We start from the raw sequence: 13,566 nt of genomic DNA, 5'->3' as shown, positions 1-13,566 counted from the left end.
AAGCTTGTAGTGTTATACCGAAGCGAATGTGAGCCCGTAATCGCTGCCAAAAGTGCTTCAACAAAGTACTAAGTAATGGGTCTGAATACTTATGTAAATGTTATATTTCAGTTTCTTATTTTTTATAAATTATCAAACATTTCTAAAATCCTGTCTTTGCTGTGTCATTATGGGGTGTTGTGTGTAGATTGATGAGGGGAAAAAAACAGTAAGGTTGTTTTAGAATAAGGCTGTAACAAAATGTGAAAATATTCAAGGGGTCTGAATACTTTCAGAATGCACTGTATGGTGTATAGTGCCAAGAATACATGTTTGCACTTTGCTTTAAGTACATACAACAACTTGAAGGTGTTATTTCTATAAAATGACAGTATACTGCTGTTTTCTGATTTCAATTAGTTTTATATTTTGTACCGTGACCACACTTGGTTGAGTGCGTCAATATTTCTGCAGTGCCATCAGGTTCATGATTATCGCTTGGAACATGTATTAACACACTGAAGAAATGGGGTATGGTTAGGATACAGTGTTGTTCCCTGGGGTGCAAAAAAGGGAAAGGTACACTTCACAGGTACACATATGAACTCACATGGTACAGTTCGGTACCTTGTAAGTATAATCAGACATGTTTCTACCCAACATTTAGAATATGAAGTACGATCATCATTCATAGGTGGGGGCAATGTACTGGTGGGGCTCATTAGCATATTTTGGGATGTGGTCAAATACACTATACAAAAGTATGTGGACACCGCTTCAAATGAGGGGATTAGGCTATTTCAGCCAGAGCTGTTGCTGACAGGTGTATAAAATCGAGCAGAGCCTTTCAATGTGGCACCATCATAAGATGCAACCGTTCCAAGAAGTCAGTTCGCCAAATGTCTGCCCTGCTAGAACTGCTCCGGTCAACTGTAAGTGCTGTTATTGTGAAGTGGAAACTTCTCGGCACAACAATGCAATGCAGTTTTTCACGGTTCGGGCTAGGCCCCTTAGTTCCAGTGAATGGAAATCTTAATGCTATATCATACTAGATGATTCTGTGCTTCCAACTTTGTGGCAACAGTTTCCTGTTTCCGCATGACAATGCCCTCATGCACAGAAATGGTTTGTCAAGATCGATGTGGAAGAACTTGACTGGCCTGCTCAGAGCCCTGACCACAATCCCATCGAACACCTTTGGGTTGAATTGGAATGCAGACCGTGAGCCAGGCCTAATCGCCCAACATCAGTGCCCGACCTCACTAAAGTCCTAGTGGAAGCAAGTCCCAGCAGCAATGTTCCAACATCTAGTGGAAAGCCTTCCCAGAAGAATGGAGGCTTTTATAGCAGCAAACTCCATATTAACACCCAGGATTTTGGAATGAGATGTTCGACGAGCAGGTGTCCACATACTTTTGGTCATGTAGTGTATATGTGCATTTGTGCCAACTGTCATGCCGATGCAAGTTAACCACCTCTTTTGACACTGTCTGCTCTACACAGGTGAGTCTGGAGAGACAATTCTCCTCACAATTGTGTAGCGAATTCTACTAGATTAAAAGCCAAAATGAGTACGTCATCCTGGCATTTAAAGCACACTCGATTTTCGAAATTTCACATACTATCAAAGTTTGTAGTTATCAGTTGTGTCCTAACTGCCTTTAGCAGTAATGTCACTTTTTTGAGAAGACAAGCATACATGTACAGTTGCGGGCACTTGTGAAAAACGATCCACATCAAACACTAGAGTGCCATGACGCACATTCATTGCAGCAATTGTTCTGCCAATGCCATGTCACTACCTAACATTTTAGCCCACAATTCATGCCTATTAGCAGATCAGAATAGTTGGCGTGGCGGTGTATTTACCTCTTGAAGAGCAGGATGGCGATGACGATGACGATGATGAGTACGACGGCCAGGACAGGGCCCATGACCCACAGCATCTCTGGGTCCTCAGCATGGCGAGCCATACCGCTGTGGAGCTTCACTGTGATGGGGTCCGAGTACGGGCTGGCCGCAAACGTCTTCTGCTGCAGGAGGAAAGAAGGAGGAGGACACCACACAACAACCCCTGTTCAGAATGGAGAGGCTTTATCATTTGGTTGAGGCTGAACACTGCTCTATTAACCTTGAGACCTGTGTAGTCTCAAGTGTGTTGGAGTACTTTAGAGCTCTATGCTCTTATGTCTTATCCCTTGTCTAACCCAGTGCCTGATTGAAAGTCAGTGGCTGACATCAGTTAGGCGTCTGGAAACACGGTGCTTGATCAACGTGATGCTACCTTAGCCCTATACAGAGTTCTTTATAGCGCTGCCTTGGCCCCTATCTAACGCTGTGTCTGATGGAGACTAACATCAGCCAGGCATCTGTTGAAGGAGAGAGAGGTGTATTTGTAGCTAGCTCCATTCTTTAATAGAGTGAAACTTCCCCAACCTGTCAGCCAGAACACAAAGTGACAACAAGCGCAGTTACTTTAAGCGAATTACGCCTTGCAAATTGATCCATTTAACTTTATTATGTGACGCCAGCATCATGCCAAGCCATATCCATGTACCCAGCCTCTATGCAAAAAACTAGAAGATGAAAAGGGGATCTGTGGTAGACACACACACACACACACACACACACACACACACACACACACACACACACACACACACACACACACACACACACACACACACACACACACACACACACACACACAGAGAGAGAAAAAGAGAGGAAGTAGTTGTTGCCTGTTTTGGAAATTTATGACAGAACTCCCTTTTTAATGGGGTTTTAATAGCCTTTTTAACTGATAAAAACATTAACTGGTGCTGACAAAGAAGTTCATTCCAGTTGCCGTAGAAACACACAGAGCACTGCAGTCACTACATATGCCGCTTACTGTGGTGGCACAGACGCAAGCCGGGAGAGAGGTATAGGCTTATTGTAGCCTAAGTGCTGATGCAGATGAAGCTACTACTAAATACACCCAGGGAGTAGTACACATATGCTGCGAGCAGATAAACAAACTCCAGATCCTGCCCCTGTATCAGCAATCGCCCACTCACAACTGCTCCCTGGTAGTTAAGTCTGTCCCCTTCCCCTCGCTCCTCTCTGCCCCTGACCCTGAGTTATTTTCAGCCTCTGTTGCTCTCTTCGATTCTCTTCTATTCTCTCTCTTCTCCTACTCTTCCCCTCCTCTAACCCTGCCATGTCAATTAGTGAGACTGTGATATACTGTAGCGTAATGACGCCAGTGAGACAGGGTTGGCCCCGAGTTCTCTGCTGGCTTCCAGAGGGCGTGATAAAAGTTGTCACCTTTATCGGATTTGTTCTCAGAGGCCGCTGATGCGCATCCTCCCATGCACTAGTCACCCTCCCCGGACACAGCAGGGACGACACACAATGACTGAGTCTAATCCTCCATCAAGATCTCTCTCTCTCTCTCTCTACCCGTCTCTCTACCTCTCGCTCTTACCGCTCTCTCTGTCCCATTTGCAACCCCTTCGCTGTCTAAGACGTGTTGCTAAAATGATTGCTTAATAACTGGCAGTGGCAATCCCAACACCTTTCACTGAGGCCATGCCACCGGGTTTACATGTGGCTAGCACTTGTCAGGCCCAGTTGAGGAGTACTCAAAACAAGAGTTACTGTCGAGTCTTCTGAATGTTTCACCACAGCATAAATTGACGTCTTCAAAGGAAATATTGAAAATATGCATCTGATATTGATGCAGATGGTTGCAGTTATATCCTGCATAAATGAAGGACTCATATGGGCCAAAAGCCTTTGCACAAAGGTTCAAGGTCAAAAGGTCATGGTGCATCCCATATTCTGATACCTGCTGAGAAAGACCTGGGATCTTGATCGACTCAATGACAGAAACAGCCATGAATAGCCTGACATCTCTGAGAACTGTTCATGTTCATTTCTCTGCTCATTTCTCTGTTTCCTCTTTCTCTCTCCATCGCTTCCAGGCTCGTCTCTCCCTCTTCGGTCTCGGTCTCTCTATTCTCTCTCTTCCAGGCTCGTCTCTCCCTCTTCGGTCTCGGTCTCTCTATTCTCTCTCTTCCAGGCTCCTCTTCTCTCCCTCTTCTGTCTCGGTCTCTCTATTCTCTCTCTTCCAGGCTCCTCTTCTCTCCCTCTTCTGTCTCGGTCTCTCTATTCTCTCTCTTCCAGGCTCGTCTCTCCCTCTTCTGTCTCGGTCTCTCTATTCTCTCTCTTCCAGGCTCGTCTCTCCCTCTTCGGTCTCGGTCTCTCTATTCTCTCTCTTCCAGGCTCCTCTTCTCTCCCTCTTCTGTCTCGGTCTCTCTATTCTCTCTCTTCCAGGCTCGTCTCTCCCTCTTCTGTCTCTCTATTCTCTCTCTCCCAGGCTCCTCGTCTCTCCCTCTTCTGTCTCGGTCTCTCTATTCTCTCTCTCCCAGGCTCCTCTTCTCTCCCTCTTCTGTCTCGGTCTCTCTATTCTCTCTCTCCCAGGCTCCTCGTCTCTCCCTCTTCTGTCTCGGTCTCTCTATTCTCTCTCTCCCAGGCTCCTCTTCTCTCCCTCTTCTCCGTAGCTCATTCTTATACTTTTGGCAAAGTGCAGCACAAAACTTTATTTGAAAAATGGCAGCAGTCACGCCTCTTAGACACAGTGGATGGAAGCCCAAACAAAAGAGGACATTTAGATATTCTCAGAGAGGGGGGAAACTTTGGGAGTGATCAATTTGAGAAGCCCTATCTGATAGAAACGCAGCCCATAGAGTGAGTGAATAATGTACTGCCAGCGCCTCTACATTTACAAATGCAGCATGGGAATGCTGTGTATTGGAGAGATAATAAATTGAGTGAAAAGCAGAGCTGAAGCGGGGAAGGGAAGGGAAGGAGAGAAGACTGAGGAGTGCATAGGGCGAATAGTCTTATTTTTTCCATTGTTTCTCCCACAATCAGGCTTCCCTCTGGGCACAACACATCATTGAAACATGAACATTTGGGTAATATTTGGTTGAGATGTGGATCAATGAGATTTCAATCTACAGTGTGTATATTCACGCACTCAAAAAGACAGCCAGAGGTTTGTTGAATTCCCAACGTGCAATCACTCTGCTTTCAACCACCTAAAAGCGCCACCAAATTCCAATGGAAGAATCAGGTCTGGTTTTTGGTTTAGTCGTCACCTAAATGTGTGTGATGCGTATACTTTTGTTTCAAAGTAGATTTGTTTAAGACTACCAAGAAACACTCTGTGTGACCCTGATTCAGCCCACTGCAGTAAAAGGTTAAGAGGTCTCTCAATAATCATTCTCACAACAGCACATTGGAAGTAATAAGTGACACATTTTCAAGAGCTTGGGACTATAAGTTTCTATCTGCATTTTTGTCAAACTGTAGTTATTGACACAGCCTTGTTAGTGACATAGCACCACTTGCGTCATGACTGCATCAGTACGGACCAAAGACATTCATGTTCATCACTCACCACGTTAGGTCATCAGATGCTCCAATAAAATATGTCTCTGCAAAAACAAATAAATGCTAGCTAGCTAAGTTTTTCCTCTTTGGATCTGTGTTTAGAATGTCTTCAATTTCGGTTTGTGCGGTTGTTGGTTGAGCTTTATGTAACTCTGTAGCAAGTATGGTCTGTGTGTGTAGGCGCTTATTGCGTCATGATCGCTATTTTAGAATGCCCTTCTGGCCAATCAGAAACGAGTATTCACCAACTCTGCGGTATAAAGTACTCTAAATAACCCAGTTCATGTTGATAAATTCTTAGATTCAATAATTGAGGGTTTGGAACTTTGAAGCCATTTATCTCAGAATCATAATTTTGCAGATAGGTCCTAAAAAGTCATTGGCAATGAGTGGAGATCAGTGCAACATTAAACACTAAGATGATTATTGAACATATTGACAACGGTCCCCTCTGGGTGTGTCTGAGGTGAGGGCAGAGCTCCAGGACCCCCCACTCCCCCCTCCCTTAATCCCCAGGCTACGACCTCTCTCTGTCTGTGTCTCGGCCTCTCTCTTTCGTCCTGTCTCTCTCTCTCGTTCTTTCAATCTGTCTCTTCCTCTATTTGTCTCTGTCCATCTCCCTATTTCCACTGTGTCTCTGTCTCTCTGCCTCCCTCTGTGTCATTTAAACAACTCTCTTTTTCATCCATAAAATCTCCCATAAAAAAAGAAAATCTCATCCATAAAACCTTTACTGCATTCCTCTTCTCTTAGTACTGTATATTATTTCCCCAAGGCTCCCTCTACCACTCTCCATTCCTCCATCAGACTTATCTCTCTCTCTGTACCCCTCACTCTTTTCACCCCTCCATCACTCCCATTCGGTTCTCTCCAGTCCCCTCAGATGAAACTGACACCTTTTCTCTCTAATGCTCCCTCCTCTCCTCCCTCTCTCCATATCTCCCTCTCTTCCCTGCTGTAAGTGATCGCACTGTTTATATGGCTTGTTTCTTTTATCCAATTTCACACTTCCAGGCATATTTACCAGCCAAGGGAGCCACATAAAGCTGCAGTGCCCTTTTGCTCCAGTCTCCCGCCTCCCTCCTCCTCCTTCCTCCATCCTGCCATCAACCCTGCCATAACTATAAAGCTGAGCTCACTTCCCTGTTTTCCCATGAATGTGATTAGCCTGCTATTTTTTTCTGCCCAGGCATGACTTAGATTCAATAATAATTCACTTTACTGGGTCACAGATCTGTTATGTGTCTGTCTGTCACTCTGCTAAAGAGAAATAACTGTGTTCTAGCTTAACAAAAACACAATGCCAACTCCACTTTCTCTCCACACTGTATTGCTAACCAGAAGATGAAGAAAGACATAGCAATGGGCTGGCACTGTCGAGAGTTGGTGGTCCAATGGTTGTAAAATCAATGAATGTTTTTTTTTTTTATCAACCATGCCATTATTTCCTCATGCAGTATACAGTGCATTCAGAAAGTATTCGGAACCCTTGACGTTTTCCACATTTTGTTACGTTATACTCTTATTCGAAAATTGATTGCATACATTTTTGTTCCTCATCAATCTACACACAATACCCCATAATGACAAAGCGAAAACAGGTTTTTAGACATTTTTGCATATACATAAAAAAAAAAATACCTTATTGACATAAGTATTCAGACCCTTTGCTACGAGACTCGAAATTGAGCTCAGGTGCATCCTGTTTCCATGGATCATCCTTGCGATGTTCCTACAACTTAATTGGAGTCCACCTGTGGTAAATTCAATTGATTGGACATGATTTGGAAAGGCAGCTGTGCAGCGACACTGTCAATCTGACAGAGCTTGAGAGGATCTGCAGAGAAAAATGGGAGAAACTCCCCAAATACAGGTGAGCCAAGCTTGAAGAGTCATACTCAAGAAGACTCGAGGCTGTAAACACTGCCAACGGTGCTTCAACAAAATACTGAGTAAAGGGTCTGAATACTTCTGTAGGTGATATTTCATAATTTTATTTTTTTGCAAACATTAAAAAAAAAACATTTTTTGCTTTGTCATTATGGGATATTGTGTGTAGATTGATGAGAAAAAAACAACAATTAAATCTATTTTTAGAATAAGTCTGGAATGTAACAAAACGTGGAAAAAGTCAAGGGTTCTGAATACTTTCCAAGTGCACTGTATGTACAGTAAATAGATAGGGGAGACATGTTTTAAGGCTGAGGAGCTCTCTGAACTTCTGCAGTGAAGACCAAGGACACCAGCGAGTGCATCTTCTAAAGAGGAAACCAATTACGATCACACTGAGTGAACTCTGACGACATGGGTTCACAGTTTCCCTGTGACACGTGCAGCACACGTAACCATGACTCACTACACAGACGTGAGTCATACAGTGCTGCTGCTTCGTGCAGCTTGTGGCATGGCGACACCAGCGTAAGTCTTGGCTCATCTGTTACATAGCTATGTCACTGAGAGACGAGAGGAATATCACACACACAAAAAAAGATTGTACTAAAATATAATAATTGGCAGGCTGCACTGTGTAGAATATGCAATGTAGACTCAAGGTGCATTTACAGTATATGACATATCCTTACTGTTGTATTAACAGTGCTAGTCTTTTAAATTTGATTCTACATTGGATGTACATGTATCTCGGGGATGGTAATGCTGTATGGAAGTTGTGTTATGTGACAGGACTACAGTATCTATGGATAGGGAGAAGTGGTTGTTTCACTTACAGATCCGTGGTCCTTGAGGGCAGCCAGGACGAAACAGAGGTACTGCTGCTGGCCCGGTAGAGGCTTGTTGTAGAAGCCGTTGTACTGCTTCTCGTCTCCTAGAGGGAAGGTGTCTGGCAGAGCGTCCATCTTGGCAGCGATGTAGGGTCTGAGGAACTCTTGGGTCTGTCTCCTCTTCAGGCTCTGGTCAGAACTAGCCTCCAGGAGCTGACATGACATCAGAGAGAAATACTTATCTGCATCGCAAACAGCGCCATTCTGTATGTGCACTATGTGGGAAATAGGGTGCCAATTGGAGCGAAGGCTCACAGATACACATCTCCTACCATTGTGGCTTTGAGCAAGGCACTTAACTTTATTGTCTATCTGTCCAGTTTGGGGTTTTGTTTTTATTGTGTAGAAACGACATAGTCAGTAATATAGAACACACATACTGTTCACATCAAATAAATATTTGTTCATAAACTGTGCCCATAGGCTACAATGAATTGTGCTAACAGGTGGGTTAAAATCTTATACAGCAAATGATGCATAGAGTAATTCAAGTTTTATAACATCTTGGTCCTGCAGCGAGGTTTCACACTTGTCCACAGTGGGCTGCTCCTCTCTTGTCTCTCTCGCCACTCGCACCTCTTTCTGACCTACAGCTGTGGTGAGAGGTCATAGCTTTATTAGACAGTCTCAGGAGTGTGTCCCTGTGTGTGTGTGTGTGTGTGTGTGTGTGTGTGTGTGTGTGTGTGTGTGTGTGTGTGTGTGTGTGTGTGTGTGTGTGTGTGTGTGTGTGTGTGTGTGTGTGTGTGTGTGTGTGTGTGTATATGTGTGTGTGTGTGTGAGATTGTTCCTGTGTGCGTGTGTGTGTGTGTTCCCGTCTGTGTGTATGAGGTATCATTCATTCACTCCCTCTGATGGAAAGAGGGGGTAGGTAGATGTGTGTCTTTGTAGATCGTTTGACTAATTTCTTCTCCACCTGCCTCTTCAGTGAGCATCTTACTCTGTCTATCTGTCTATATCTGTTGGTCTGCTTCAATCTCAACTCTAGCAGGGTCTACCGCATTGCAAGCACTTATCGGTCAAGGTAGTACAATAACCAGACAAACAGTATTCAAAGAGAAAGTCTGAAGTATTCTACAGTTCTACTGGTTCCTAAAAAGTCAACATTACATTTTTATGTGAACCACCCCTATAACCTTGTTCCTCTTCTCCGCTCTTCAATACAACTTTAACCAACCCATTTCATGCAGAAAATACAGTTTCTCTAGTCTATAAAACTGCAGCAATAGCAATGATTTAGATTGCAGAGAAAGAAAAGGCTTTGACAGTGAGAAAGCAGATCTTGCTGTCTCAAAGATGCTTTGGATGCAGGCATATTTACTTAACGCGCTCTATGGTTTTCTTTGATATTCAAGGGGCTGCACTTTTTCTGCAGACGACAGTAGATTGAGAGAAAGCAAACTCACGAGAAAGATATTGAAGCCCAAAAGGTCCACATTAATAAAACAAAGCAACAGAAATGCTAAGAGCAGCTATTTAGGAGTGTTTTAAGTGCCTCAAACACTCAGGAGAAGCAAAACTTGAAATGAAAAATAAAAAGCTTATATTTTTTAAATGGAAATCACCATCTTGCACAGCAAAGACAAACTGTTAAGGGCAAAAAGGGCAATTTACACGTGTAGTGAAAGCTGAGAATTCTGTAATCAGCAATTCACAGCATGATCTGTCGATATCGTCTTGTTCTGTTTTTTTGGGGGGGGGGGGGGGGGGGGTTAGAGACAAAATATATGAGGAGATTTAAAGATTCTTCATATTTAATGGGCTTGGTGCTATGGAAGAAAGATTTTTTTGGTCTGTGCCCAGAGGAAGTGCTGTTGACGCACGCACACACACACACGCACCTCATCCAGGTCCATATCTTCAGGGTTCTCCCACCTACGTAGTGTGGCTGGTGTGACAGGAACCACCACTATGTAGTACCATCTGAAGAGGGAGAGACAGGCAGGTTGAGCACGACCAGGGTGTGTGTGTGTGTGTGTGTGTGTGTGTGTGTGTGTGTGTGTGTGTGTGTGTGTGTGTGTGTGTGTGTGTGTGTGTGTGTGTGTGTGTGTGTGTGTGTGTGTGTGTGTGTGTGTGTGTGTGTGTGTGTGTGTGCGTGTGGTCTAACTTTACTATCCTTTTGGGTTCCAAAAGTCCTTACATTGGATTGTAAAACAAGGAACATTTGAATAGTGGGGACATTTCAACCGGTCCCCCAAAAGAAAAATGCTATTTTAGGTTTAGGTGTTAGGTTTAGGGTTAGGATAACACTTAGGGTTAGAATTAGGCTGAGGAGCTAGGGGCTAGGGGTTAGGGGTTAAGGTTAGGGCTTGGTTAAGGTTAGGTTTAGGGAAGATAAGATTTAGAATGAGAATAGATGTTTTGGTCCCCACTTGGATAGTAAAACCAATGTGTGTGTGCGATGGAGTGAGCATTAGTGTGTGTGCGTGCATGGGTGCATGCATGTGTGTGTAACACGCTGTCCCTTTGGGTAAGCCTGAGCATATCTCAGATATCTGTATTGTCATAACATTCAGGCTCTGCTAAGGCCTCATTCCATCCATACTCAAACATAGATATGTAGTCTCTCATACCAAATAATGAATCCCCTGATGAGCGAACACACGTATGCTATGCACACACATCCCCTCTCTTATGCGTCAACATCTTTACCCTGTTAAACCTATGTAGTTAACGTCTGTCACCAGAGGAATAGTAGGATAAGTTTGGCTTTGGCTCTGATGTTTACTCTGGCTCTTGTGTGTGTGTGTGTGTCTGGCTCTAATCCAGAGTGTGATGAAAAGGTCTGGCCAGGGCATTAAGATACTGATTGTATTGCTAAATTCGTTTTTTTTTTGTTTTTTTACCACTCATGCTGGCGCTGCTTATTACGGCTTAGATGTTCACAGTTTCTATTTTAGAAACAAACACTTGAGTCCAAGTAATTCACAAGTCTGCCTGAGTAGTAGGGGTAAAAAAAAAAGGTACCTTTTCTGAAATTGCAGGTTCTGCATTGGGCCCCTGCTTTTTTTATGAGTTAACATTTGAAGTGAACTCTTGAAGAAATTGCTTTCTGCTCTAATGGGAGAGTAGCATAGAGCTACAGTAAATCCAATCAATCCAATCAAATTGTATTTGTCACATGTGCCGAATACAACAGGTACAACCTTACAGTGAAATGCTTACTTACAAGCCCTTAACCAACAACACAGTTTTAAGAAAATACCCCCCCAAAAAGTAAGTTATAAGAAAAACAAATAATTAAAGAGCAGCAGTAAATAACAATAGCGGGGCTATAGACAGAGGGTACCGGTACAGAGTCAATGTGCGGGGGCACCAGTTTCATGGTAATTGAGATAATATGTACATGTAGGTAGGGATATTAAAGTGACTATGCATAGATAAAAAAAAAGAGAGTAGCAGCAGCATAGAAGATAGTAATGCAAATAGTCTGGGTAGCCTTTTGATTACCGGTAGCTGTTAACAAGTCTTATGGCTTGGGGGGGGGGGGGGGTATGTTTAGAAGCCTCTTGGACCTAGACTAGGCGCTCCGGTACCGATTGCCATGTGGTAGCAGAGAGAACAGTCTATGACTAGGGTGGCTAGAGTCTTTGACAATTTTTAGGGCCTTCCTCTGACACTGCCTGGTATAGAGGTCCAGGATGGCAGGAAGCTTGGCCCCGGTGATGTACTGGGCCGTATGCACTACCGTACGCACTACCCTCTGTATTGCCTTGTGGTCGGAGGCCGAGCAGTTGCCATACCAGGCACTGATGCAACCAGTCAGGATGCTCTCTATGGTGCAGCTGTAGAACCTTTTGAGGATCTGAGGACCAATGCCAAGTCTTTTCAGTCTCCTGAGGGGGAATAGGTTTAGTTGTACCCCCTTCACGACTGTCTTGGTGTGCTTGCACCATGTTAGTGTGTTGGTGATGTGGACGCTAAGGAACTTGAAGCTCTCAACCTGCTCCACTAAAGCCCCATCGATGAGAATGGGGGCATGTTCGGTCCTCCTTTTCCTGTAGTCCACAATCATCTCCTTTTTCTTGATCACGTTGGGGGAGAGGTTGTTGTCCTTGCACCACACGGTCAGGTCTCTGACGTCCTCCCTATAGGCTGTCTCATCGTTGTCGGTGATCAGGCCTACCATGTTGTGCCATCTGCAAACTTAATGGTGTTGGAGTCGTGCCTGGCCTTGCAGTCATGAGTGAACAGGGAGTACAGGAGGGGACTGAACACGCACCCTTGCGGGGCCCACGTGTTGAGGATCAGAGTGGCGCATGTGTTGTTACCTACCCTTACCACCTGGGGGCGGCCCGTCAGGAAGTCCAGGATCCAGTTGAATAGGGAGGTGTTTAGTCCCAGGGTCCTTAGCTTAGTGATGAGCTTTGAGGCCACTATGGTGTTGAACGCTGAGCTGTAGTCAATGAATAGCATTCTCACATAGGTGTTCCTTTTGTCAAGGTGGGAAAGGGCAGTGTGGAGAGCAATAGAGATTGCATCATATGTGGATCTGTTGGTGCGGTATGCAAATTGGATTGGGTCTAGGGTTTCTGGGATGATGGTGTTGATGTGAACCATGACCAGCTTTTCAAAGCCCTTCATGTCTACAGACGTGAGTGTTATGGGTCGTTTGCCATTTAGGCAGGTTACTTTAGTGTTCTTGGGCACAGGGACTATGATGGTCTGCTTGAAACATGTTGGTATTACAGACAGACAGGGAGAGGTTGAAAATGTCAGTGAAGACACTTGCCGGTTGGTCAGCGCATGCTCGGCGTAAACATCCAGGTAATCCTTCTGGCCCAGCGGCCTTGTGAATGTTGACCTGTTTTAAGGTCTTACTTACATCGGCTGCGGAGAGCGTGATCACACAGTCGTCCGGAACAGCTAATGCTCTCATTCATGTTTCAGTGTTATTTCCCTCAAAGCGGGAATAGAAGTGATTTAGCTCATCTGGGAGGCTCGTGTAACTGGCCAGCTCTCGGCTGTGCATCCCTTTGTATTCTGTAATAGTTTGCAAGCCCTGCCACGTCCTTCGAGCATCAGAGCGGGTGTAGTATGATTCGATCTTAGTCCTGTATTGACACTTTGCCTGTTTGATGGTTCAGCGGAGGGCATACCGGGATTTCTTATAAGCTTCCGGGTTAGAGTCCTTCTCCTTGAAAGCGGCAGCTCTACCCTTTAGCTCAGTGCGAATCTCAGTGCGAATGTTGCCTGTAATCCATGCCATCCTTCTGGTTGGGGTATGTACATATAGTCACTGTGGGGATGACGTCTTTGATGCACTTATTGATAAAGCCAGTGACTGATGTGGTGTGCCATCTAATGAATCCCGGAACATATTCCAGTCTGTGCTAGCAAAACAGTCATGTATTTTAGCATCTGCTTT

General features: G+C 44.4%; 1 protein-coding gene across 12 annotated transcripts in view; it reads right to left on the bottom strand.

Annotated features, from left to right (window-relative positions):
- ptprfa (protein tyrosine phosphatase receptor type Fa) overlaps nucleotides 1-13,566 on the bottom strand; it is a gene marked incomplete in the record, with an annotated part of 430,527 nt that overhangs the window by 36,420 nt on the left and 380,541 nt on the right. For all 12 annotated transcript variants that reach the window (XM_055923142.1, XM_055923138.1, XM_055923140.1 and 9 more), the window contains 3 exon segments: nucleotides 1,849-2,012; nucleotides 8,148-8,354; nucleotides 10,040-10,121. In XM_055923142.1, coding sequence (XP_055779117.1) covers nucleotides 1,849-2,012; nucleotides 8,148-8,354; nucleotides 10,040-10,121 — 453 coding nt within the window.

The sequence above is a fragment of the Salvelinus fontinalis genome, chromosome 5 (assembly GCF_029448725.1).
Source record: "Salvelinus fontinalis isolate EN_2023a chromosome 5, ASM2944872v1, whole genome shotgun sequence".
Taxonomy (NCBI): domain Eukaryota; kingdom Metazoa; phylum Chordata; class Actinopteri; order Salmoniformes; family Salmonidae; genus Salvelinus; species Salvelinus fontinalis.
This window is presented reverse-complemented; position numbering and strand designations above follow the sequence as displayed.